The 27,986-nt window shown below is 51.1% G+C and overlaps 1 protein-coding gene across 9 annotated transcripts in view; it reads right to left on the bottom strand.

Moving 5' to 3' along the window:
• The window catches only part of SUFU (SUFU negative regulator of hedgehog signaling), a 105,773-nt gene that overhangs the window by 12,297 nt on the left and 65,490 nt on the right, over window positions 1-27,986 (bottom strand). For 5 of the 9 annotated variants that reach the window (XM_061403288.1, XM_061403287.1, XM_061403284.1 and 2 more), the window contains exons 4-10: window positions 24,664-24,806; window positions 23,701-23,786; window positions 23,375-23,447; window positions 20,166-20,322; window positions 18,245-18,356; window positions 3,988-4,122; window positions 2,326-2,464 (exon numbers count right to left, since the gene is read on the bottom strand). In XM_061403288.1, coding sequence (XP_061259272.1) covers window positions 2,326-2,464; window positions 3,988-4,122; window positions 18,245-18,356; window positions 20,166-20,322; window positions 23,375-23,447; window positions 23,701-23,786; window positions 24,664-24,806 — 845 coding nt within the window. Of the gene's footprint in view, window positions 1-2,037; window positions 2,187-2,325; window positions 2,465-3,987; window positions 4,123-18,244; window positions 18,357-20,165; window positions 20,323-23,374; window positions 23,448-23,700; window positions 23,787-24,663; window positions 24,807-27,986 lie in introns of all 9 variants that reach the window. The other 4 variants (XM_061403285.1, XM_061403289.1, XR_009733796.1 and 1 more) reach the window with 3 other exon arrangements.

The following is a 27,986-nucleotide window of genomic DNA, read 5'->3' as shown; positions in this document are numbered from 1 at the left end:
TCAGACTCCCAGCGAGACAGGCGGCCCCAGGGGGAGACTGAGAGGCCCACAAGTAATTACAAGCCCAGGTTCCCACAAGCCAGGGAGCTGCCTGTGACCACAGTGGCAAGACCCTAGAGAGGAAGGCGGGCTGATGCTGGCAGTCAGATGCAGAAAGTGCTGACTGCTTTGGGGGTGGGGAGATGAGGAGGGCTGGGCTGGGGGCAGGGGCAGAGGGTTTCCCAAGGCTCCTTGGACAGGGCCTGAGAAACCCCTGGGTGAATTAGGGTGCGTTCTTGGGGAGTGGGCCCCAGCCAGCCTTCCCGGGAGCTCCCCTGTGAGCTGGCCCCCGTGGTGGACCACACTAATGAGCCCATAACACAGGCCTTTGATTAAGCAGCTCTCAGCACAGCAACTTTATTGAAACATGCCGAGGCCAGCGGCTGGTTCCCACCGCTCCGGTTCCCCGGGCAACAGCGCCTGGGAGGGGACCATGTGCTGGGAGTCAGCGGGGCGAGTGCTCGAGCTGGCTGAGGGGCTGCCAGGGAGGCGTGGGGGAGCAGAGCTGGAAGGAAACCCCAGCAGCTAGGGGATCAGGGGCTTGGGAACCAGGGTTGGGCCCAGACCTTTGATGGGACTGAGGATCAATGGGACATGTGCTGAGCCCTCTGGAGGCCCAGGTCACCAGGCTGCTGAGAACTGCAGATGCTGACCCCTACCCCGACTCCAGGCAGGAAGATGTTCCAGGAGGGATGGCGGGGCTCCAAGGACAGGTTCAGAGTAGAGCACGTCAAAGGCAACTGGGTGGCACTTATTCTCAAGTTGGAGAGGCTCTAGTTCCTACTTTCCCAAGAAAAAGTGCTTAACCTTCAATATGCAAAGCACTGAGGACACTTCTGCTGAGACCTGTCAACACACTGTCACCTGCTGGAAATGATGACCTCTGACCTGTCAGGGCTGGGGTCTCCTGCATGGTCCACCCCCCACTCCTTCCCAGCTCTGTGCCGCCCCCGCCCCTGCTCTCCACAAGCAGCCTGGAGGCCTGGGCCATGCTGGGGGTGGGAGGAGGCCCCTTCCACTTGTTCCAGGCTAATTTCAAATGCTAGAGTTCAGAGCTTTTGCTAAGGTAACAACCAACACCACATGGACAGCAATCTAATGTTACCAAGTGGGACTTTTAAAATGTATTTATAACTTTATGGTTCAAAGTAATTTTGTTATGAAACAATGTAATAACAACAGTGGAAAAAGGCAAGATAATTTATGGAACACAATATCCCTAAAGCACTGGCTTCCATTTCTACCCTCAGCTTAGTCTTGGGAGTCTGGTTGGTATCCTTTGTTTGCTGTTTGTTTTAATTAAGGGTTAGTATTTTGGTGGGGAGGGGGAGGGAGGAGCTGGCCTGAGGAGGAGACACACACACACAAACTAAAAGCATGCCTACATTAATGGTAAATACACTTCACAGACCGCCCCCAGACTGGCCTAAACCCACTTCCTCTCTACTGTAATCCCCCTGCCCACTGCTGCCCCCCACTGCCCAGGATACACCACAGACAAGGCAGAGTCATCTTTTACACTAGGGTCAGATTCCCTTTCTGAGAGAGGTAAGGTGGCGTGTTCCTTCTCCCATGCCCCCAACAGACAAAAAAGGATGTTGTTCCTCTACTACATCTGGGAGTGGGTTGGACCAGGCCAAGTACCCGTTAGAGACCTGGGCAGGGTGGGGATTGGAAGGAGGCCTGTGGCTGTCAGGTCTGGGCACCCTGCTTGGCAATGGCTCGAGGCTGTGCCCCAGCCAGAAGAGCAAAGGAAGGACAAAGTATTCTGGAAAAAGCCAGCAGGTTTGCACTGAGAAGCTGGGTGTCCGTCAGGAACACAGGAGAACCATTAGATGAGAGGGGGCAGGCTTGGTCTGCCGAGACCTGCCCATCACAGCCCATTGCCCGGTCCAGGTTCAGATGCCTACTTTCTAGGTATTCTGGTGGGCTTCCCCATATAGTGGAGAGTGGCTTCCACACTCCCTCCCACCCTGCTGCACCCCTCATTTCCTGTACCTTGGTTTACCTGAGATGCAGAAAGTCACACATCCCTCAAAACTGAATTTCCATGGCAAACAGAATTATCCACAGCCAGAGCCTGGAAGGTTACTGTTCCTGTCTCGCGGGACAGGCAGAGGCCAGGAAGTGCTCCTAGAGCTGGTGGGCTAGGTGGAAGCATCCACACATCACATGGCATCTCTCCACTGGCCCCTCAGGAAGGCACCCCCGGGAGCTTGCCAAGGGAGGACAGGGAGGTGGTGGGCACAGGAAAGGAGGCAGGCAGAAGAGAAAGAGCCTTCTCACTTGTAACCAGGGTCCGTGAGCTGCGTAAGGGTGCTCCTCGGTGGCAAAGGCGCCTTCTACTCCCGTGGAGACAAAGGTGATGGCCATGTCACCTGTGATACTTTTATATGTAAAGTGCCGTCCGTGCAGGAGCCTGCCCCTGGGGGTGGGAACGTGAGACAGTGAGAGCGGGCCTGGCCAGGGCGCTCGGGGACTGTGGGGGCTACGCTCCCGGGATGGGGTGCCTGGAAAATGCCCTCCTGACTGACCAGCTGCCCACTAACAGGGGACTTAACCAAACATGTTCGTCTCAACACCTCCCAAGAGAAGCCTCTCACGAGTGTTCTACTGTCATCCTTCCGAAGTGTTCAAGGCTGGCAGACACCAGAGCAGCGTTCAGAGAGGCTGCAAGGGGAGAGAGGTCCACCTCTTCCGTGTCCTGGTGAGGAAACTGAGGCCAGAGGGGCCAGGTGGTAATGTGCCCAAGGTCAGGTCCAGAGCTAAAAGGGGGATCGTGCCCCTCTTTGTTTGGAGGGTGGGGATGAAGAAGCCCCTAAACAAATTTCCCACACCCCTGGGTGATGGCACAGGGCCCTCACAGCACAACCCTGTGTCTGGTCCACCCACTCCCAGGCCTCTCGTGAGATTTAAATGGTTACCAAGTCCACATCTTTAAAAAAAGCTGAAGCCAAGTAGGGTCACTCTGAGAGAGCCACAGAAGTTATTGTTAACCCCTAGTCTGGAAATAACACCTGGGGGAAGGGTGGGCAGGGGCAACTTGTGGGGACAGAGATGCCAGTCAGCAAAGGAAGCAAAACCTGCTCCTGGCTTCCTCAGGCTGCCTCAGATTAACCCTTCATCAGCCTAAAGGCCCTGAGCCTGGGCCGGAGAGGGAGCTGGGGGAGGAAGTGGTTGGGGTCCTTGGGGAGGTGTGGGGGTTGTACAGGGCCCCGGCCAGCCACTGGTCACTGGCTGTCTTTGCCCTGTTGGGCCAGGCTGGTTTCCACCCAAGCTCTTTCCCCAGGCTCTGGGATAGTGGGGATGGTCCCAGCAAGTACAACCCCCTTCTTCCCTGTCACTGTTGTCCGGGTTTACAGTTATCCTTGCTGTAAAATTGAGGGTGGAACCCCCAGGGCTCTGGAGGAAGCCAGCTGCACAGGTTCCCCCAGGGCAGCATCCTCATGCAGGAAGCTGCATTCTGGCCCTGGGGCTGGGTTTCTAGCACTGTGGATGGTAGCAGAAGGGACACAGTCTGGGCTTCTGAGTCCCTCAAGGAGTGTGCGGGCCACAGGGTGTAGAGAACTGAATGTTTTGCTGGAAAAACAGCAAAGCAGGAGAAAACAGAGCCCCACCCGTTAGAGCCCCTGCCCTACCACCCCAGTGCTACCAGGGACCCTGCCACTGGGCTGGTGGGATGGCAGGGGGGCAGTCTGAGACACCCTAGGTTACTGGACCTTTGTAAGGGAGCAGGGCTGGGGAAACACTTCTCTGCACAAAGGAGAGCTCTTCAGTGCAATGGGGGCTACTGGTGGGCTTGGGGGCCACAGGCCCACCCACAGGCCCAGGCTGGAGCTGCCTGACTAGCTCTCCTCCCCGCCAGGGTCCTAGACTCCGCCAAGGCATGGGGGGCCAAGCACAGGCCTGGTAGCTCCTTGAAGCCAAGCTGTGCTCTGTGGCACTCACCTGAGGCAGAGAGGGATGAGGGCTCCTGACTCCTGGTTGAATTTCAGATGGACGCTCTCCAGCTGCCGCGTACGGATCAGCTCGTGGGGAATGATGGCCGTGGAGCTGTCGCTTTCCAGGCTGTCTTTGCGGCTCCTGCAAAGCAAGCACAGGAACAGGTTCAGCACAAGGTGAAAACCGCAGGGCAGAGCAGGACAGGAGGCTCCCAGGCTGGGCTCCTGTGCAACGACAAGGATGGTGACTGATGATAAAGATAACAACAGCCACCATTTACTCAGCCCGCATTTGCCAAGTGCCAGCTGCTGTGCGAAGCACCCCTCACATGGTGGGCACAGCGCCTCTGTGAGGTGGGCACGATTTTTACGGCCCTTTAACAGATAAGGAGTCTGGGATCAAGAAAGTGATGTAACTTGTCCAGGTTGCACAGCGGGGGCTGTGGAGCTGGGATCTGGTCGCAGGTGAGTCTAGTTCTGAAACCTCATCTTTGGCCAACACACTGTAGAAAAGCTATGTCACAGTGGCTTGTTCTTCCCTCAGATGGCAGCAGGGGTCTCTGGGAGCCCTTCTTCTGCTGCCCTGGAGCCCCAGACCCCAAGTTCTCCAATGCTGGGGTGCCAAAGTTTCAGGAGACTCGGCTCTGAAAGCTTCCTTCCAGCTGACCCTGAAAAGGCTGTGACATCAGAGCAGGCTCAGAGCATGCACACTCCTGCTGGCGGCCCATAGCTACAGTGACATACACACCCTTCATCCAACAGGAAATGACACAGGCCTCACCGAAGGGTGGAGAGCAAGGCTCGCAGGATTGAGATCTGAGATCCTGGCTGGGCATCGGGGCCGGCCGCCACCCTACTCGGCAATGAGGCCCCAGCAGTGCGGTACCAGATTCCTCCTGACTGTGGCTTCCGCCACGGCACGTTGCCACTGCTGCCTCACACCCCTTCCTGTCCTGCTTCCCACCCACAGCTTGCTCCACAGCTGGGCCACAGGGCCCCTTTGCAATCTAAGATTCATTCTTTCAAATTCAGCTGCCCCCAATGATGACCTCGCAAATCTGCCCCAGCCGGAAGTGAGGGTTAGCCACTGATCTCATTCAAAAGACTAGATCCCGGTTTGGACTGTGAATTTCAAAATAATTACTCAAGTGTCCAATCAAAATACTGGGTGATGGGCTTCCCTGGTGGCGCAGTGGATAAGAATCTGCCTGCCAACGCAAAGGACATGGGTTCAACCCCTGGTCTGGAAAGATTCCACATGCCAAGGAGCAACTAGGCCCGTGTGCCACAACTGAGCCGTCAAGCCACAACTATTGAAGCCCATGTGCCTAGAGCCTGTGCTCTGCAACAAGAGAAGCCACCACAATGAGAAACCTGTGCAACACAACCAGAGAGTAGCCCCAGCAACTAGAGAAAGCCCACATGCAACAACGAAGAGCTGGCACAGCCAAAAATGAATAAACATAATAAGTAAATACTGGGGGAGAAGCTTTAGTTATTTATCATTCAAGCGGCAGAAGCCATCCAGGATGTCTGGGTTTGATAACCTCCTTATACACTGGAGGGCTGAGGGCTGCAGCCTGTGGCCCAAAAGGCACCCCGACACTCAGAGAGCAGCTCCCCAGAGGGAGGAGGTGAGGTCTGTAGGCAAGATGGAGGGTGACATGGGGCAGCACGGGGCCCCACTGAGGCAGCGACTTATAAGCCCACAGTAACAGGGACCATTCCCACCGGCTGCATGGATCCACCCCCAGATGTGACTGCTCTTTCACAAAGTAGTCTCTTCCTCTGGGCTCCCAAAGCCAACTCTGAGTTGCCCTTTGCCCTAGCACCTCCTTTGATAAGCCCTTTCAGGAGACCTGTGAAGAAGACAAAACACGCTGGCCAAGCCGGTCACAGAATTTCAGGGCTGGGAGGAAACTCTGAGGGTGTTTAATCTACCTCTTTCCTTTAAGAAAGAGACCCGGTAAAGCATCCAAGGTCAGAGAGCTGGGCTGTGGCAGGCCAGCATGGGAGCCTCGGACCTCTGACCAGCTCTCTTCCCCTGAGGCCCTGGCCACTACGCCTCCCTTCGGAGGAAGGCAACACCAAACACCAGCCTCGGGGCTTGGACAAGAGCAGGACTCAGGAAAGGCAGCAGCCCTCTTTGGTGAGCCCTTACTCTGCTCCAGAGTAGGACCCTACACCAGGTAAATTTTTCTGTGGTTAACCCTTCTTGTACAGGTAAGGAAACTGTGGCTCAGACAGGAGAGGGGATAAGCCTATAGTCAGAGTTTAAGAGGAAGAACCAGTGTGTGACTCTCACCATCACTTCCCTGTGTCACCTCTGAGACACATCACCCACCACCAGGCTCCTAGCCCAGCTACCAGATGGGGCCGGGCAGCAGGCCTCTCTGACACAGGCAAAAATGCGGATGAATAGCAACTGGGGGGTGGGGGCAGCGGGCTGGGAGAGCAGAATCAACAGCACACAGGGCTAGAGACGTCTCAAGCTGGAGGGAAAAATAAATTGTTGAAAGTCAGCTAAAGTCACCTTGGTAACTGCTACAACACACTCACCCGGAATGAGGACATCAAACCCAAGTGCAAACAGCTTTAAAGAAATGGAAAAGAACTTAATCATCTGAAGAATTAATGTGACAAGTGCCCACATTTACACCTCCCACCAACCTTCAATCATTTGAAAACGTACTTTAATCTTTAAAGAGAAAAAAAAAATTGCAAAATGCAAGATCTGCAGTCCTGGAGCTTGGGTATTTCCGGCCTGCTGCTTCAATGGAAACAGGGCAGATACACACACACACACACGCACGCACACACACATGCACGCACACATGCAGGAGCCCAGCTTTTTGCTGATTTGTTTTTTCTGGACATCGATGCAGAAGCATGAATTATTTGTGTGGGCTGGGTGAGGTATTAAATCTGCAGCCGACACAGGTTTGCAATGTTTTGCACGGTTGTCAGCTTAATCTTAGTCATAAAAAAATAAGTAGTGTGCTCGCCAGCGTGGCCTAATTTTTCAGCTGGGCTGTTTTCTCCCTGAGTTCCTAGTGGAGGGGAAGGCAGAGCTTCGGGGTTGGAGGGGAGAACTGCTCCCAGGGAAGGCGTGGTGGCCGGCAACCTCCAGGGGCTGCTGGGGAGATGGAGCCAGGTGATGAAGTATGCTCAGGGAGGCAGAGTGGCTAATAAACACAGGTTTGGGGTTCAAGTCCCATATGACCTTGGGCAAATAACTTCTCTCTAAGCTTTACTATCTTCTTGGTGGGAAGAATAATAATACGCTTTCCTTATAAGGATTAAATGAGATGACTTAGGTGAAGCATCAAACAGTGCCTGGGATGTAGTAGGTACTCAAAATGTATCTGGAAGGCATTACCAGGATGTTAGCGGGCTGCCTCTAGAAGTCTATCTGCTCCTCATGCAGGAATGTTGATAGCTTAATAGAGACTTATTTGCCTTTACCCTGGGCCCAGAATCCAAGTGCCTCTAGCCAAGTCAGTCCCCCTTTCTGAGCAAAGGTCCTTACCCTTGGCTTGGGAGGGGGACTTCTGAGATGGGGCAGCAGTCACTGTGGGCCCTGGTCAACCACTGGTATTCTGGGAAGGCCCAACTACAGGTCAACAAAATCCCTTGAGGCCTTTGTTCTGCTGAGGGATGTGCTGGCAGGGCTCCCTTCCTGCGCAATGAGCACAATGAGCCTTCCTGCAATTCTCATCCACTGGTCCTCAAGTCAGCCAGAAGTAGGTTAATTCATCCTCCACGACAGCCTTGTACATCCCCGAGGCCGCTCCCACAGCCCAACAAGAGTTTCTCTTCCAGGATTTGTGGCCCCAACTTTCAACGATATTCTTTGCTGTTGTTATTGTGGTTTTCAACTATATTCTTAAGATAAGGTCCTAAATCATCCATCCATCCAAGTAACTCTCCCTTGCATTCACTCTAGCTTGTCAAACTCTAGTGTCATGTCCAGAAGTGAAGTACCATGTGTGGAAATACAGTACGTGGTTTAACCAGCGCAGATCACAGAGGGACTGTGAGCTTTCTTGCTTGGGATACTTTATTTCTATTAAAACTGTCATCAAATTGTCCATTCTCTGTAACCTCGTCATAGCTACCAACTTATACCGCACTCCCTCTGTCAACAAATCCCCCTCAGGCTTTCTCCCATGGACTGAGCTTAAACCTCTTCTTCCCCCGCCTGTGTGTACTCTAGATGATTTGGAGCTTGAAACAGAACTCTGCTGTTACTCAGCTAGGGTTTCGAGAGGTCCGGATATTTCTGAAACCTGGCTCTGGCACACATCATATTGGCGTTTCCCCCGACTTCACGTCACTGACAAAACTGATAAACTTGCCATCCATGTTCTCACCCCAGGCTTTGATTAAACAGTGAACAGGACAGGGCCAGGCAGACAGGCTGACAGACTGACATCATTACTCTTCGGGTATGCGCATCCAACCGGTTGTAATCAACCCAACCATTCCACTGCTACGTCGTCCCTCACCCTCCTGGATGGTCTGTAGACATTTCTGTGTCTTGCCAACGATGATGTCAGAAGACACTCTCCAAATGTCTTGCTTACCCCCACCTATATGAGGTCTATAGCACTTCCTTTATCTACCAGGTAGAAATAGGTTAAGTGTTTCTAAAAAGGCAGTGAGGAAGGTCCGGCAGGCCTGACTCTCTGTGAAAGCAAGCCTCACTGTTTTTCCTTAGGGAGTGTTCACAGCCTACTCACTGAACAATCTAGCCCAGAGTTTTCCCTGTGAGTTGACACTAAGCTCGCTAGTCTAGAGAGTGAAAGATGCTTTTCGCATCTTGGAACTTCTGAGTGCTTTCAGTCTGCCAACACCTCTCTCCCATTCCCTCAGAGATTACTGACACCAGCTTTCTGAATCTCATCTGCCAATTGGACTGGTATTCTGGGGTGCAATACATGTGGACCAGGAGACTGGAAATCATGGCTTCAATCCTCTTTTATCAATGCCTTTGTGATTCTTCCTAGTCTGATAACCATTCTATTTGAGATGGAAGCTAACAGAAGTAGAGTAAATTTTTGCTGCCTCTCTGTCTCTGATTAACATTGCTCTGTCCAAACAACAGGACCTAGGTTTTCTTCTTCTCATTCTAAACAAAAGTATAAAAAATAGTCCTTTTTGCTGATCATAGCACTTTTTTTGCAAGACTTAGCTCCTCTTGAGTTTCAGCTTTTCTTGTTGGTCTAACATACTTCTGGCTTTTGTTCAAATTCTTCAAAAATATTCTGAGTTACATAAAGACTTCTCTACATATCTGTACTGGTCCCCAGAGATATTACACCTCCTTTCAGTTTTCAGGGGACTATCCACAATAATAATAAAAGGTACCAACTATGAAGTCATTTCCTACTCCAGCGGATCTTCCAGACCCAGGGATAGAACCCATGTCTGCTGCACCTCCTGCATCGGCAGGCGGGTTCTTTACCACCGCACTGCCTGGGAAGCGCAACTATGAAGCCAGGCCCTATGCTAACCCTGTATATATCTGTTCCTTTCCTTCCTGTAACAACCCTACTGTTGCTGTTCAGTCACTAAGTCACGTCTGACTCTTTGTGACCCCATGGACTGCAGCACACCAGCCTTCCCTGTCCTTCACCATCTTCCGGAGCTTGCTCAAACTCGTGTCCATAGCGTTGGTGATGCCATCCAACCATCTCATCCTCTGTCGCCCCCATCTCCTCCTCCCCTCAGTCCTTCCCAGCATCAGGACCACAATAACAGAAAACTAGTCAAAATGACCACATGGGTCACAGTCCTACATAACTCAATGAAGCTATGAGCCAACCCATGCAGGGCCACCCAAGATGGACAGGTCACGATGGAGAGTTCTGACAAAACGTGGTCCACTAGAGAAGAGAATGGCAAACCACTTCAGTATCCTTGCCTTGAGAACCTCATGAACCGTATAACAACCTTATAAATAGGTATTATTTTTCCCATTTTATAGACGAAGAAACGGAAACCCAGATACTTAAATAACTAGACCCAAATCGAACAATGAGGTAATAAAGGGCTGAGACAAAACCCCTAGGTCTTCCTGATGCCAGCAAACATATAACCACAATATTTATTCTTAAGAGCCTCCCATCCCTTTGAGTGGTCTTTCCTTCTGGGGTTTCCAAGGCCACGAAGACACATCTATTTTTTTCCCCTGAACTCTTAAAAAGAATTGCTTCCTAGAAACCACAGCAGGGCTTCCCAAAGGGCATTCGATGGAATTTTAATTTAAGACACACTTTTAGAAAAGCAGATGTGGCAAGGGCTGGATGCAGCACACTGTGTCTCAGATGAGAGGTTCACAAAATGCTGGCATTTCGAGGAATCTGAGGAGGACTATGGAGGGCAAACCAACCAGTTTCACTTTGTGTAAGCCAGTATCTTCCAAGCTTAGCCACAGGAATCCCTCCTCACTCAATCCCCAACAAAGTCCCTTACAAGGTTGTAGGGACCCTCCCTCTGGGGACCACTGACCAAGCAGTGTTCTGACAGGGCCCAGGGTTTTCCCTCCTAAACCCTGCTCTGCCTAAGTACTTTGTCCCAAGGACCTGTCACGCCCATGGTGCCGGCCTCTCTGCCAGTCAGTCAGGGGCACGTGAGGCACTCCATCAACTCCTTCACCCCACGGCAAGATGCTCTCAGGAGGCCTGTCAGACAGCTATCCAACGCTCACCTTGAGCTCTTGGCCTGATGCTGGGGAAGCTGAAGTTCCTCTGAGTGAGCAGGGATTACCAATTCTGTGCCAGTTCTGTGACTTCTACCTGGAATATGTCATTCTTTTCACTACGCAGGGTAAGCTGTAACAGCTCCTACAATATCACTTCTTTGACTTTCCTCAATACCTCTAACGTACTTTCCACTTCCCGTTATTCCCTTTTTGGGCTATAGCCATTGACTTCCTGCTACGGAAGATGAGCCTTTAGCTCACTTTCATCTCATACTCCCTCCTTCCCAAGATAACTGTGCCGTAAGTTTGTTTGGATCAGTATTAAGCGTTGATGTTATTATACAATACTAATGCTATTTACAACTGAGCTTCCCTGGTAGTTCAGCTGGTAAACAAGCCGCGTGCAATGTGGGAGACCTGAGTTCTGTCCCTGGGTTGGGAAGATCCCCTGGAGAAGGGAACAGCTACCCACTCCAGTATTCTTGCTTGGAGAAGTCCATGGACAGAGAAGCCTGGCAGGCTACAGTCCATGGGGTTGAAAAGAGTCAGACACGACTGAGCAACTTTCACTTTCACTTCACTTTCATGGAGTATATACTATGATTACTTTTCCTTTTTAGCATAATTTTCTATTTTTCTTGTATTTAATAACTGTATTGTTTTCTATGAATTTCAATAATTCAATCCTAAACTAACTACCAATGGCCTGCAGATTGTCCCAAGACTTTCAAATAGAGCAAATATTTATCAATTTTATCTTTTTAAAGACATTTCTCCAGAGGATCCTTCCAAATGACTCCAGTCTGAACTCACTGCCCTCCATTCTTGCTACGTAGGTGTCCTCACGGGATCACCCTTCACCTTCACGCTGGCAATTCCTCTCCCCTCTTTCTCATGGGGGATCCTGTTTCTTGTTTCCTGAGTATTTTCTTCACTCATTTGATGGAGCATATCTTCTAGCAGATTTCACTTTATTTTTCAGTGTGCTTCTCTATGATCTGTCACCTTCAGGAGTTTGCAGGCAAACTAACATCAACTTTACTCTGTGCACTGGTTCGGAGACTTCTGTGGCCTTCTTTCCAGTTATTTTTTCCTGAGGAGGGGCAGACACCTCTTCTACTTTTATCCTCTTTTACAGGCAGCACCTAGTGGTGATGAGGCCTGGATCTGGATTCAAAAAACCCAAAGTTCAAATTTTGGGTCTGAACCTTCTTAATCTTGGCTCATTGACCCAGGATAAGTTACAAAATCTAGCTAAGCCTCTGTGTTCTAGTTTGTAAAATGGGGACAAAAGTAATCCACAATATAGGGCCTGGCAGATGGTGATACTTAGTAAAAATGCCTGCTTGGCCACAGAACCTGTCCAACCCAGGATCCTTCCTGTACTGGGAACACTGAGCAATGGCTTACGGGATGGCTCAGAGGCACGCCTCAGTAATTCAGCAACTGATCTCAATCTTCCCATTTCTTTCTTTTTTACCACCTGTCTATATAACACATTCTATATTTACACTTCCCACTGTATAAGGGGACTTTTTATATATCCTAACACGCCTTCTCCTTCCAACGGCAGGAGAGACTCCTTGTTTCTAGCGCTGCACAGATCGCAGTACATGCTTCTGGTCACCCTACCCACACTTCACAGGTTGACAGAACCGTAGCCATGTTTCCTCTGCACTCTGCTCTCAACAGATTGAAAAGTCTTAATTTTTCCATGTTAGCCTAAGGGTGTTGGTCATATTCTATCAATGGCAGCAAGTGTAGAAAGGAGAGGAGCCCAGCCACCGTGACTCCTTTTAGCCACAATCCCAGTCCTGTGACAGTGATGACGTCTGCACTGGCTATGCGACTTGAGACCTTCTCCTTGGGGACGCCAGGCAACAGGAACCAGGGCACCCGGCTTGGCAACGATTCAAAAGTGAAGTGGGTTTGGCCTGCTGAGCCCAGTCCAACCTCTGGCTTCTGCCCACTGGCCTGGGAGATTGTTCCTTTTGCTTTCAGATTGCTGACTAAAGCGCTGAAAAGCACTTGCAGGTCTCCCTTCAGGGCAGGACTGGGACGGGTGTGGGTGGGAGTGAGGGCCCGGCTTAACTCCACAGGTGCTGTTACCGCTGAGTCCAGACAAATTCTCTGATGAGGATGACACAGGGGTACAAGGCCAACACCAACAGCCAAATGACAAAATGCAGTATTTTCACTATGAACATCCCAAGGAGAAAAATGTGATGATAGAAGAGTGGGATGGAGTGTAGGTGAAGAAATCAGAGTGAGGAAGCATCATGTTAAGGTTGGTGGATCCCTCCATCAACTACTAACTCCTCCGGGCACCCGGGACCTCCACCCTGCAGCCCCGTGGTCTGACTCGGGTCAGGGACGAGGACCCCTGCGCTCCTGAATGAGCCAGCTCCAGTTAGAGCCCTTGGCTTTCTGTTTCCTGAGACACTGAGTCATTTCCTCTCTCTAGCTCTCACCTTTGAGCCTTCCTTTTCCCTTCCCTGGAGAAGTGACTCACTGCTCAAGTGTTGGGTGACACTGAGGATCAAGGATGGGTGATAAAAATACTCCTGATTGTGCAACTCGAGGAGGAGGAGATGCAGCGTGGACTGAGAATTTCGACGTGCTGGTCATGAACTCTGAGGCTGGGGCATTAACAATGGCCCCAGCTTCACCTCTTTGGGGAAGTGGACAGAGAATGGAGTTCAAACAGAAATTCACCCAGGCAGGAGCACTTTGGAGCCCTCGTTCTGCCCTTTCAAATGTGTATTTCTGAGAAGGGCACGTAAAGGCAAGCGCTCAGCAAGACAACAGTGGCTCACAAGAGCCTGGGCCCTTCCCCTCGTCAGCCCTGTGGGGCCTGGCAGGGGCCCTGAGAACAGGGCTGTTTCTTTTTCTTTTGGGTTTTCTCTCCAGTGAAAACAACCGTACTTCCCCAGTGTGGGAGGGGTGAGGGGAGCCAACGTGACACGTGGGCTCCTGGCGGGCCACTGTGCTGACACGATGGAGCCCCCGGAGCAGGGTTATCCAGGCCTGCCCTGCGTGCGGGAAGTGACGTCAACAGCCCAGCTATTTTCCCAGATGGAAACTCACCTTCCTTCACCCAATTCACTGGATGCAAACGAGATATTGTCTTCTTCTAATTAATCTTCATGGGCCTCATAGGCTGAACAAAACAAAACACATGCGTGCTAAGTCGCTTCAGTCATGTCTGACTCTTTGCGACCCTATGGACTGTAGCCCACCAGGCTCCTCTGTCCATGGGATTCTCCAGGCAAGAAACTGGAGTGGGTTGCCATTTCCTTCTCCAGGGGATCTTCCCACCCAGGGATCAAACCTGCGTCTCTTACATCTCCTGCATTGGCATTGGTAGGCAGGTTCTTTACCACTAGCGCCACCTGGGAAGCCTGAAAACAAAACACAGTTTTCTTTAAAGAATGACTCCTTGGCCAGGTCACAAGCTCTTCAAGACAGGGACTGAGGCAGTAGGGACCCCCTCTTCAAACGGCCAAACAGATGGGAGCGGAGACACTCATTAAAGTGGAGAGAAACGCACGTTGTGTTCTGGGGCATGCTGGGGGGAAGGTACAGCTGACAATGCCATGATGGGAGAAGCCATGCTACAAAACTTTAATTTTTCAGAAAGTTAAGGCAACAAGAAAAAAAGCCTTAAATGCTGCTGGTGCAATTCCAGAAGACTGAAAGAGCTCAGTGATGATGGTTAGTGTGCTTTTTAAAGATACCTCACCACAAAGGGTTTCTCCCACAGCCGGGAACCTTCCCTACCAACACATGTGCACACACACCCAGGAGCCCTGTCCCTCTTTGGAGGGGTGGGGGGCGTTGTTATGTGATCCAGAAAGCTCCCTAGAGGTCCCCCAGCCTCGGTCAGTGAGTCACTGCAGAGGGAAAAGGAGGAGGGCTGGTACACCGAGGCAGCTTCTCAGCACTGGAGCAAGTTTACAGAGAGACGAGCCTCGCCATGCAGTGCACCTGACCACGCTCATCTCCCAGTCCCTGTGCGGAGCCTGGGGAGCAAAGGCCGGGCTCCGTACCACAGTCCGCGTCTAAGCCAGCCACCTCAGACACGGGATGCCAGTGACTTTTCCCTCCTTGACCCAGGTCCTTACAAATGCTGGCAGGCACAGTGCCTAAGCTGGGCTCCCCTCAGTGGCACAGAGGAGCTGCTTCCCAAACTCACGCGGGCGGGCAGTGGGAAGGGAGGCGCCAGCAAGCCGAAGGAGGCTTTTCTCAACTGATCATCTTGGGAAAAGCCAGATACAAATTTCACGGCTGGAATGCAGGGGTTGTGAAACGCTGGAAGAAGCCCCAAAGAGGGCCAAGGGCTCCCCTTCTGGGAAGGCGGTGGGAGGAGGGCTGGCAGGGGCGAGTGGGAGAGAAGCAGGTTACCCAGAGGGGCCTGCCTTTCTGGGAAGCAGGAAGTGAGGCCTCAAGAAAGAAAGAAATCCCCTAGCCCTGAAGCGGTGGAGAGGCCAGAGGTATGGCTGATTTTGTTTCTGAACATGAGGGCAACAAGGCTTCGTGTCAAGAAGGAATTGTGGTATAAATGAGCCAATTATGACACATTTCATTATCTCAGGGATTTGGAAGCACTGAGGCTGGCAGCATGTCCTCCTTGAGTTAAATACAAACAGTAAGCTTCTAACTCGGGGCTTTAGCCTGGACCTTGGCCTCAAGGGAGAGGTTTCTATTCATGCTCCGACTCGTGAGAAGGGGTCGGCCTGGGAGGGGGAGAGACAGGTCTGGGGTGCCCCTCACATGGGCCCTGAGCGTGGCGTGAGGAGTTAATACCGTGTTAACAGCTGAGGGACAGCCCTAAGTGCCACCCTTTCCTCACCAAATCACTTATTAGCCTTTCTGTACCTCAGCCTCCTCACCTAGAAAAGGGGGATAATAATATTATCTACTTCACAGAGTGACCACGAGGGTGGTATTAATACAAAGTCCTTGGAACATGACCTGGCTCACGCGCTTCACCAGTAGTGCTGGCTGCTACTGAGATGGGAAAGAGCGAGTGTCCGAGTCCCCCAGGCAGGCCAGAGCCTCGCTGCTCATGGCCAGGCTCCACGGGCTCTTCTGCTTCTCCGCTCTATCTCCACAGCCTCCTCAAATCACGTTTGGCCCCATGAGGACCACATCTCAGAGTCCCCACCCAGAAAGCCTGACTAAAGGAAAACTGGACACAAAGACACAACACAGCCTGTGCCCATTGTGCCCCCGCAGGGAGAGAAGCAAACACTGGTGCCAGCATGTTTTGGGTTGGCTTTCTCAGTCACGATCCAGGCGGTTTATCTGAAATGGGGTCAGCTCCCAGGGTGGGCAGCACAGATATTACACTCGTGCTTGCTAATGTGAATCAAGTCCACCACCACTGATCCTGAGATAACAGGGAGCTGGAGACTAGGGGGCAGGGGGTGGTGTTGGAAAATGTTCTTGGGGAAGGAGGAGAAACCAGTTCTCAACCAAATGCTAGCAGATTGGTAACTAGGACCAATGACCTTAGAGGAGACAGTGCCAACTCCCTTCAGACTGCAGATTCCAGTGCCTCAGAGATGTGACTGGGTCCCTGAGCTGCAGGGAGGGGAGAGGACCCCAGAGGGTTGCACCTCTGCTCTACTCTCATCCATCTCTCTGTAGCTCAGCCAATTCAGGCCAGAGTGGAGGCTGCAGCTCTGCCTTGTCTGCAGACGGCCCATGGACCAGGTCCGATCCTTACTGCTCAGCAGACTGAGTCTGGGCTAGATGTGAGCACCCAAGAATCTTGAGCCCAGCAAAAGGTTGCTGGGGCTGCAGCAGCTGGAAGTACGCCCAAGACAGGGCGTGAGAGTTCAGGCTTGTTCCAGATATATAACAGGGGCAAGTGGGGTACCTCCACAGGAGCCCCTGCCCTTCTGCCCAGAAACCTAGACCTTCAGAGGTGGAGGGGCCATCTGAACTAAGACCATCTACAAGTTATGGGGCAATCTGTTTGAGCCTTTGAGCCTACAAGTACCTCCCAACCTCCCACCAGTGCCAACAGGGCCCAGAGGAAGAGGCCCAGCTCAGGGCAAGGGAAGAAGTATGGCCCTGGGATGGGAGCCAGACTCCCAGGTGGAGAGTTTCCAGATGCCCCATGACTCTGCCTGGCCCTCTGCAGCTGCCAGCGGAGGATGGTGCCTTCGGCCAGCTCCTTCAAGGCAGCTGGCTGCAGAAACCCACTGGCTAGAGTTAAAAGCTGCTCAGAGGTACAGTGGAGGCTTCTCCAGGCTTTTGCCAAAGAGCTCCACTCTCATGGCTTCTGGATGGCAGATTCACCAGGTGGGCCACCTCAGGCAGCCAGAGCAACTCTCCCTACTCCACAATCTGCTCCCAGGTTCCAGTCTCAACTTTAACCAGCCAGGTCTTCCCTGTTCCATCCCCGTCAGCTCCATCTCCTGCTTGTTAAAATTCTAGGGCACCTTCAAGGCCCATCTCATGTACTTCCTCCTCCAGGAAGCCCTCCCTAACTACTCAAGATCATGCTGACTTGTCCCTTCTGCAGCACATTAAATCACTACCGCTTCTGGGGGTCATGGATGAGGAACTGAAGATAGAAAATTCAAAGTAACTAATTCCAACAAATTACATCCACAGCCAGAATCATGCCAATTAATTAATTCATTCAGTTCATGTGTTCCCAAAAGAGCCTACACCCCAGATGGCCCTCTGGGTCCTGAGCCTGCCACACAGCGAATGTGTAATAAAGACTTCTCAGAAGAAGAATGGATCACCCTGGACCTGCAGGAGTGGTCCGCCTCCCTTTTAGCCCAGGACACAGCAACTTCCTCTCTGGCAGGCAGGGTTCCTGCTCTGAGCTGCCAGTTCCCAGGCTGCCCCTGCCAGCAGCTATTCCCTGGAGTTGCCCTGGGACCAAGGGCAGAGGCGGGGGGTGCCCAGCTCCAGCTCTGCCTACCATTTGTCCCCAGCAGAAGAGGAGAGGTCAGCAGGAAGTAGATCTGACCTCTCAGGTGGTCAAAAGTCTCTCTGAAGAGCTCGTGGACAGACAGCAGAGGCCTGAGAGGACTTACCTTCCCTGGGCCCCCTGGAAAGGAGGCAGGAAGAAGGGCCTCAGCAGCAGGCGTCCAGTCTGGGGCTGGCCAGACAGGGAGGCCCCTGGGGTTGCAGCTATCAGCCGGAGACCAGGCTCCAGGAAGGAAGGAAGGGCAACTCTGGCCGAGGCCGAGATAAGGAGGGGAATGGTGCTCAGCACAATGGGCTCCCACAAGGCTGGGAGGCCCCAAGTCAGATTTCGCCCCAACTTGGCCTCCCATCTGCTCACACAGCCCGTGTAAATATTTACTGTTGTTTATATTTCTGCTCTGCTGGGTCCCCTCCGAGGCCCTTATGACCATGGATCTGTGTGCCCCAGAGACCCTGAGTCCATCCAGAAAGGCCTCTGGGCATTGTTCTCTCTCATGCAAGCCATAGGGACAGGATCTGAAGGACAGAACTGCTCCCGTGTCCCAGTCTCGGGACACTGCTGTCAGGAAGCTGGACTGACCCCCTCTGTGGGTGGGCAACTTACGGGGCCCGGTCGTGGGTGAGGCCGTTCTGTCGCTGAGGGTTGATTGGCGGAAGGACGGGTTTGCTGTTGATCTCAAGTCCTCTCCTCAAGGTCTCCCGAATCTGCTCTGTGTCTGCAATGACACCACCAAGTTACCCAATGGGTCTCTGGGCCCCAGCAGCTCCATTCCCGTCTTTAGAGCCTAGCTCTGCAGATGTGCTGGGGAAAGGCCCCCGAGAAGGTTGGTCTTGAGGCCACTCCAGCTATCAGCTGTGAGATCTGAGTGCAGCATGAGGACACGGGGCAGATGAGGCATTGTGTGCTCCCCAAACTTTTGGTCTGAAGAGCACCATGCTTGTAGAAGACGAGGAATGGCCCCTGGACCACAGAAGGGCGCCTTCCAAGGCAGGGCTCTCCTCCACTGTCCTTCTTTTCTTGTGTCACAGGCCCTAGGCTTACCCCTAACATTGGTCCAGACAGTGACTCACAAGACAGCTGCTGCCCAAGACCACCCAGGAATTCTTCCCACTTACTGGATGCCAGTAACGGCTGCAAGTGCTCTGCCATGAACGGGCAGGCGTCCCTGACACAAGTTTCTGGGTTCGGGGTAGTCAGCTGGTGTCTGGTCTTGACACCCTTTCCCCTGGGGCCAGGTCAGTGGGATGCTGAGTCATCTTCCCACCTTGGTCCTATCCCAGGGAACCCTGCCTCTTCACAGATCTGCCAAGGACCAGGAGGTGAGAAAAGAGTCTCTTGGTGGAATTATTTCTTTGCAAGATGCTTTGCTGGTCTTCGGGGTAAAGCTTACTACTCTGGTCCCCTACATTGAGATTTTGGTCTAAGACTTATTTCTGCAAACACACACTAAAAACAAAATTAATGTTGGTTGATCAAAGGGTGGGCTTAGGGTAGATGCTGAACATGATTAGTGATTTTTCTAGCTGTTTGTTACAGCCTCATGGATCTTACTTAAAAGAATTTTTTTTAAATAGCCAATAATGGTTGAAATTTTGGACAAAGCTGTGAATCCTTCCTTAAATTAGCTCTTTTTCGCAAAAGCAACTGAATGAGTCTAATAACTGTACAGTCTCTCAGAACCTCCCTGGGGCTTGGCACATCATTAGAACAAGCAGGAAGGAAAGAAAAGGGTCAGATATTTGCATGAGGGGTTTAAGTTGTTCTTTATGGAAAGAAAACCTTTTATAATTGCTATCACATGTGTTTGTATTTTATGCAGGACCAAGTTTCTTACTCTTCAAAACATAAAGAAAGGGGGAAGCATAGAGAAAGGAAGTAGAGCAGCTATAAGCACATGTCTTTATATATGGCTGCTTTTCTTTTGAAGATAGTTAGGGATGCCCTTTCTTTAAAACCATGACTGCTTCTCTAGCCAAGACTAGCATGCTGAGCTTCCAACAGGAGAGCCATACCCTCCTTCTCCAAGGCCCACCCGCCTAGGTTCAGAGGTAAGGGTGCTTGCCCCTGCCCTTACTTTGTATCTGCAAGACAGTGTGTGGGGGGGGGGGGGCGGGTAGAGTCTATAAACTGGTCTCATACTCAGGCCTTTCCCATCAGAGGCCTGGGCAGAGCTGAGGCCAGTATGATCCTCGGGTTTGGCATGGCTTTCAGGCTAGAGCTGGGCCCTGTGTCAATTCTGTGGGTGGCCAGGGCTTGTTCTCCTGCACTTGGGTGGACTATGGTCATTTCCTGTAACTGTTCTAGGGCTTCCACTCACCTCCCTGACCTCAGATTGCAAGGGGCAAACCTAAAACACAATGGTCCCTGCTGGAGGTACAATGTGAAATACATACACACAAAACCCAGGAGAAATGGGTCAGTAAAGCTCCCTCCATTCCACCTTGCTGGAGATCTCACTGGCGGTTTAAATACTGCCAAGAAATGCTAAAACCCAGCCTGGGCAAGGGGAAGGCAAGGCCCCCACCTTTGCCAGAGAGCCGCCGGGGCTGAGCGCCCACGCAGATGCTCCGGCTGTCCTCGTCATCCTCGGGGGGCCGGCTCAGGTCATCCCAGGCGCACTTGGCACTGACACCACTCAGGTTGGAGCCGTCTGTCTCGATGCCTTTGTCAACTCGCTCCTGCTTGGAAAGAACCAAAGAGCCAGAGTTCCTTCAGCCAACCAGTGGCCCAAGGTCACCACCCATATTTGCTTGCCCATATTTACTGAGCCTCAATAAGAGCTAAGGGCTTCCTTGGTGGCTCAGCAGTAAGAATCTACCTGCCAATGTGGGAGAGGTGGGCTCGACCCCTCGGTAGGGAAGATACCTTGGAGAAGGAGATGGCAACCCACTCCAGTATTCTTGCCTGGAGAATCCCAGGGACAGAGGAGCCTGGTGGGCTACAGTCCATGGGGTCACAAAGAGCTGGACATGACTTAGGGACCAAGCACGAGCATGAGTAAGAGCTAAGCATGGGACAGGTGTCAGAAGAACAGGATTCCTGACTCTATTCTGCCCTGGTTACTAACGAGTGACAGTCTCTGCCAGCCACTGGGCTCCTCCAGGAGAACCAGGAGTTAGGGGAGCTGGGAAGAATGAAAATCCCAAGGGAAGCTTCTCCTCACTCATTAGACTTCCAGTATAGTGACCTTCACACCTGTTTCAGAGCCCTGACTCTGCCCACCCTGTGCTGGCCTATGGAGCTGACGTAGCAGGGCCAGGAACTACCTCCTGGAGGAAAGGCACAGTCCTTCCTCTGCTGACTGATCACCCGGCCCTGCTCCAGAGGCCAGTGTGGAAGCCAGCCACAGGCGGGAGAGACTGGGACTCAGCTCCACCTCTCCAGCTCCACACCTGCAGTTTCTTCTTCCAACAGCAGAGGGTGTGGTCACACGGTGACGAGCCCCCAGAGAGCAGAAGGGCAGGACTTTCCCTGCAGCATTGCTGACTTGTTTGGCCAACGATTCTGGATGGAGATTCTTTTCCATTTCTTAGACTGAACTGGCGGCCGGGAGGGCGGTGAGCATCTGCAAGCTCCACCAGAGGTCCTGCCTTCGCACAGGCCTTGATATTGTGGAGTCCAAACACTCTCCAAATGGTCTCAAGGAAGAGGTGAACACAAATACCCTGGGATTTCCAGTAAAATACAGTTGTGCTGTTGGGCTTTGGATGAAAGGTCATCTGGGAGGCTCCTGCAACCTCGTTCATAAACAGTCATGTGGGCCAAATAAAGCTCCTGAGTCAGGACCTCAATTAGAATCTGCTCCTCCCTGTCTGGGGACCTTCTCCCCATGGCTCCACAGGCCCATACTGGCCTGCTGCTTGGCTGGGGAGCCTGTTCAGAAAGCACAAGGTAAGCCTACAGAGAGGGTCCTTGTTTCTGGACACCGTCAGCAGGTGGCCCTGGCCTGATGCCTCCTTCCCATCAGCCCCCCTCTCCCCATCTCCAGGGCTCCCATCAGCCCAGGCAAAGCTGAGGATTCTGAGTTGACAACAGGGAATGGCTCTCTGTGCCCTAGGCAGGGGCGTGCAGGTTTGCTCAGGATAGAGTCTATGTTTTTCCTTCTCCACTGGCCACCTTGGGGCCCCTCATCTAAGCAAGAAGCTGAAGACATCTCTTGGCTCAATGAGCTCAGCCCACTTACTTTATGAGTAAACAAGAAAGGGTAAAGATGCCGAGGAGTCTGGGGACTTGTTCCCGCACACAACTGGCTAGTGGTAGAGTGTGGAGCAAAGGGCCAGGAGCAGCTCTAAAACAAACCAGCTGCAAGTAGACCCCAGAGACACAAGTGAGCACAGAGCAGCTCCCACTGGGCGCACACCGAGGTGCTTTGCTTGCTTTTAAAGAACACTAGTGCTCTGGGTCCTGCTGGCTGGCCTTAGGGATGCCTGAAGACTAGAAAGGAGAACTGTTCTCGGTATGTAGAGCAAGGACAGGCTGCTTACCCTAGTAGCTTAAAGACTGGGTGCTTTCTTAGCACTTGGCACTTAGGACAGGGGCCAAAGCAACAGCCCACGATGCCCTGTGCTGGATCCCAGTGTGGCTGCAGAACAAGGGCTTAGGGAAACACAGCCATGTGGTTCCAGTTCTTGCATAAGCAGAAGCAACTAGGAAACCAAGTTAAAGGAGAGATAACAGAGGATCCTGGCAGTGATCAAAAAGGTAAATAGGTAAATAGAGGAACATCATCTGTGAATGAGTAGGCTTCTGCCCGAGAACTCCCAGGTCTGCAGTAATGAGCCCAGGGACCGCAGGCTGCCTGTCTGCCTGCTACCTCTCCCTACCCCCTCCCAGCCTTCCTAAAGAACACCAACTCTTGGCACTAACACAGGCTGCCTGTGGCCTGTGAGATTTCTACAGAGGCATAAAATGTTCAGAGATGGCAATGACTTGCAAAGGGCAAGGGCAAAAGAGAAGGAGGCAGGCACGTGCCAGGCACATTACTGGCTGTCTGCGGTTCCTGTTTCATGAGAAGCCCATAAGAAACAAAGTTATGCTCTACCCGGTTTTCAAAATTCACCTGCATACAAACAGAGTGCTGCTTCTAAAAATCCCAGAGATGACACTGACACCACTGTACAGGTGGGCCACACAGCAAGCGGGAACGGCCGACCTGTGTGTACAAAGACTTTCTTTTATAGATCAAGGGATACCAACCTACCCACGGGAGGAACTCGGTGTCTGACTGCCCAAGATGAAAATGATCTGAAAGAGGGTAGGATCTTTAGATCAATCAGCCCTCATCCCCGCAGCTGGGCTGTGGGGTCACTGTTACCTGTTCCACTGTCTGTCATGGTGCGGCAGTGGCAGTAGGGAGGTTTTCTGAAAGGAAGCCCGTGTTCTTCTAAGAAGGGGAACATGGCAGGATGAATCCCAGACAAGCAATACCCATTATACTGATTTTCTTTCTTGCTGGTGATCCAATTTTTTGGTCAGGTTTATTGATGTATAATTTGCATTCAATAAAATCAATCCTTTTAAAATTCAGGAAAATGTGTTTAGACAATTTTTCCTGGACTGAAATCTCTGCTCCGTTATGTACTCTGCAGAATTCAGAGAACAAGTTACATATCATGCCATATTTCTACTCACTCACAAATACAGCTCCTCTGTTTTCCCAGCAGGAAAGCCAGGGTTATGTGGCAGAGGCCTAGGCACAGTGTGCTAGAAACGTTTTCCTCACTCAAGACATACTTGCAAGTGCGGGTCGATCTCAAATATGGTCTCTCCCCTCCGCATGTCAGTTATCAGCCAGGGACCGCCAGCGCTGTGGACAAGGAAAGGGGACAGGATGGTAACTGAGGGGTTGGGGCTGACGGGCTGGGTCTACAGCCTTCCCTGCTCACTGCCCCAGGCCCAGAACACAGGGTACTAGTGGCCAAGGGACAGCCAGGGGTAGTGATCAGGGAGGCCCAGTGTGAAAACCCAGAGTCTGAGCAGTAATGTAAGGGGGAAGGAGGGGCTCCCAATCCCTGACCTGGGGAGCCTGCCCCCACCTCCTGGCGCAGGGGTGCACTCACACGGGTACTGTCCGCAGCAGCTCCAGGATGCCCTGCCCATTCCACTGCTGGGCTGCGTGGAGCTCCTCAGTGCAGACACCGACGATCTGAGACCCAAGGACAAAGATGCCATTGTGTGTTAATGGCCATTCCTCCCACCCATCCGGAAGGTCAGCCACACAGGCTCTCTCAGTGTCCTCAAACCTGGGGGACCACAGGCAGGATCTGTGCTCTGGGGTTGATGTGTCCAAAATAAGATGGTTCCCTTAGAAAGGAACAGCGGCCTGACTAGGAGACAGATGGGTCCACAGGTGGGGCACCAAGGTCTGACCCTTGCCCTGCTGCGATGGCTCAGGTGTCTGGGTGACACAAAGCCATGCCCCAGATGGCAGAAGAGAAAATCAGGGCCCTGCAGACTTAGGATGGGTCCCCAGCCCACGTCTCTGGAAACAGGGGAGGTCCAAGGAGAGGTTCCTACCCAGGCCAGATCACAGGAATTGTAAACAGAGGAGATTCTGAGACCCTTCTAGCTCGGAAAGACAACCAGAGCCTGCCAGCAGCTCGAAGAAAAGCTCCCTTCCTTATCAGGGGCTGAACTTTTGAGTAAATCTCAGAGGAAAAAACTAGACCTTCACAGAGACCCACCATGACCACAAGCAGCCTGGTTACAGCTGGGGGAGATGCACGCTCCTCTGGGTAAGGTCCAGTACAGCCCCAAGCTGCCCGCCAGAGGGGTCCTGGGCCTGTGGCTGTCTAGGTCTTATAAGTTCACAGAAATACCCTTCCCTGCTATCCACTCAGCTATGGCCACCCTCTCCTACCCAAATGGCCCCGCCCCTGCCCCCTCAGCCCATCTCAGCAGATTGAAGCAGACCACCCGAATCCACCTGACAGACCATCAGAGGGACTAGAAAGAGGGAGAAGACCACCCGCCCTCCCATCCTGCCAGGGAAGGCTGGAGCCCATGTCCAACCCGGGCCTCACCTGGAGGAAGGTGACCACCCCAAAGGGTGTCTGCACAGGCTGCATCTGCGGGTCCTCTGTCAGCAGCATGTGCTGAATTCTTGACTCACTGTTGTCCAAAGGACTGTGCCAAGACACGTGGTCGCCACTGCAGAAGGTGTTCTCTGTGGAGAGACGTGAGGGTCCTCAGCGTTTGAGGCCTGGCAGGCAGCCCTGAAGCCCAAGCTGGGGCCTGAGAAGCCTGGACTGGGAGGCTCCATAGCCTTCCAAGGTGGCCCCAGTGAAGGAGGGGAAGCATTCACTCAGATGAGAGCAAAGAATATGGCTATTTCCCCCAAATCAAATGCATTCCTGCTTGCCAATCCTGCCAGCCTTCAATGGAAAATGACAGGCTGCCAGTGGGGCTGCTCGCTTGGGGGGCCCAACAACTTCTGGAATCTTCACTTCCCCAGCACCTTCACTGGGGGAGTTCAGTGGGAAGGGGCAGCCACGATCAGGTCTGCCAAGAAAGAATGAAGTACAGAAGAATGAAAGAATTCAGCCAGAAGTCCACAGGAAGGCTGGAGGGCTGTGAAAGCCCTTCACCTTGGAACAACATACTAGGATTTCTGTGCAGCTGCTGTTGCTGCTGCTGCTAAGTCGCATCCGTCGTGTCCAACTGTGCGACCCCACAGACGGAAGCCCACCAGGCTCCTCCGTCCATGGGATTTCCCAGGCAAGAGTGCTGGAGTGGGGTGCCATTGCCTTCTCTGTCTGTGCAGCTGAAACTGTTCAAATAGGAATCCCCAACCTCGGAGGGCGAGTTTCCCATAGGCAGAGAGATTCAGGGAACAGCTCCTCAGCAGACGGAGATCTGACCATGCCTCACACACCTCGGCAGAGACATGCAGCCCGGAGGGGCAGCTGCTGCCCTGGAGGACACAGGCTTTGGGCCCAGGCTGCCTAAGAGAAACGTGCAAATACGGCCACCTGACAGTCTCCCTGTTGCCCTTCACACGGGCCCACTGCTTCAAAGAAAGATGCATGAGGGAGCAGAGCCACAAGGGGAAAATACCCAGATGCTATGAAGTTTCCTGTTCCCCTGCCTTTCACCTTGGGTATCCTTCCACAGGTCTGCATTTACCAGACTGAAGGCATCTACAGGTCCTTTTCCATTTCTTCCCACTTCACATTGTTTTGCACATTTCATTCAAAATTATGTATCCTGGAGATCATTCATATCAACACACAGAAAGTTACCTCATAGTTTCCCCTCAATTATAAATTATTATTTATAAATATAATATTGTATTATATTGGCTTAAGGTACACAACATAATGATTTGCTATATGTATATATTGTTAAATTATTATCACAACAAGCCAATCACCACACAAGATATTTTTTTTTCTTGTGATGAGAACTTTTAGGATCTACTCTCTTCGGAACCTTCACGTATATAACACAGTATTGTTGACCATAGCCACTCTACTGTATATACCTCCATAGAATTTATCTTGTAACTGGAAGTTGTACCTTTTAACTCCCTTTACCCAATTTCACCTACCCGCCCCCCCACCCCCCCAGCAACCTCCTCTCTCCTCTGGCAACTATCTGTCTGTTATGTGTATCTATGAGCTTGGTTTTCATTTTTTCTTTTGTTTATTTATTTTTTAGATTCCACATGTCAATGATATCATATGATACTTATCTTTCTTTTTCTGACTTTGTAAATTAATTGACCACATGTGTGGCTTTATTCCTGGGTTCTTTACCCTGTTCCACTGATTTATGTGTCTGTTTTTAATGTTAATACCATACAGTTTTGGTTACTATAGTTTTATGTACAATAACTACTTCATTTCTTATTCTTATTTTTTTAAATAATCATGAAGTAAGTTTGTATTTTTCATTCTGAAATAGTCAACTACCTCATATTTTATATAACTGTCGTAGTTCATACCAACTACAGTTAGTAGTAGAACTAATGTATAGTGGTTCATTGTGGTCTATTGCTTATGATCTGGGAATCTGCAATTGTCAAGATCTCATCACTTTTCAGTCAACATTTAAAGTAAGGCACAGGGAGAGTCAACTACAAACCCCCCAATTTCCCAATTCCTGCTCAGCCTGCTCCTCCCAGATTTTCTCCCCTTTACAGAAGTATGTGTCTACAAGCAGCATACGTGATCTGCAAGAAAGAAGCAACACGACAGGTAAAAAGACTGGATTAGTAATTAAAAACTTCCCCTCACAATAAAAGGTCTAGGCCCGATGACTTCAATGTAAATTCTACCAACAGTTAGAGAAGAATTAATACCAATTTTTCATAAACTTTTCCAAAAATCAAACAAAAAAAAAAGGTAACACTTCCCAATTCATTCTATAAAGCCCTGATACCAAAACCAAAGGCATTACAAGAAAAGAAAGCCACGGACCAATATCCCTTATGCACGGACACAAAAATCATCAACAAAAATATCAGCAAAATGAATACAACAACATATAAAATGACACAATGACCAAGTGAGATTTATCCCAGAAATACAAAGTTAGTTTAACATAAGACAATCAATGTAATGTAAATACTACATCAACAGAATACAGATTTTTTGGAAAATCACAGGATTCTCTCCATAGACACAGAAAAAGCATTTATCAAAATGCAATACTTTTTTTTTTTAATGACAAATACACTCAAACTAGGAATAGATGAGAACTTCCTCAATCTGTTAAAGGGCACCTACAAAAAATCTACAGCTAACATCATACCTGATGATGAAACACTGAATTATTTCCCTCTAAGATCAACAACAAAACAGAGATACGGGCTCTCACCACTTTTATTCAACATGGTACTAGGGGTTCTGAACTTCCCTGGTAGTCCTGCGGTTAAGAATACCCCTGACAATGCAGGGGACGTGGGTTTGATCCATGCTTTGAAAAGATTCCACATGTTGTGGGGAGCCCTTGAGCCACAACTACTGAAGCCTGTGTGTCTAGAGCCTGTGCTCCACGACCAGAGGAGCCACCACAAGGAGAAGCCTGCACACTGCACCTAGAGGCAGCCCCTGCTCACCACAACTAGAGAAAGCCCGAGCACAGCGGTGAAGACCCAGTGCGGCCAAAAGCAAACAAATACATCAGTAACACTTAAAGAGAATACAATAAAACAGAAAAGAAGGACCAAGAGGGAATCATTCCCTAGGTTCTAAAAAACAAAACAAACAAACAAACAAAAAACCCTATGGTATTAGAGGTTCTAACCAAGGCAATATGGTAAGAAAAACAAATAAAAAATTGGATAGACTGACAAGGAAATAAAACTACCTCTATCTATAGATGACATGATCTTATAATTGAA

This window comes from Bos javanicus, chromosome 26 (assembly GCF_032452875.1).
Source record: "Bos javanicus breed banteng chromosome 26, ARS-OSU_banteng_1.0, whole genome shotgun sequence".
Classification (NCBI taxonomy): Eukaryota; Metazoa; Chordata; class Mammalia; order Artiodactyla; family Bovidae; genus Bos; species Bos javanicus.
This window is presented reverse-complemented; position numbering and strand designations above follow the sequence as displayed.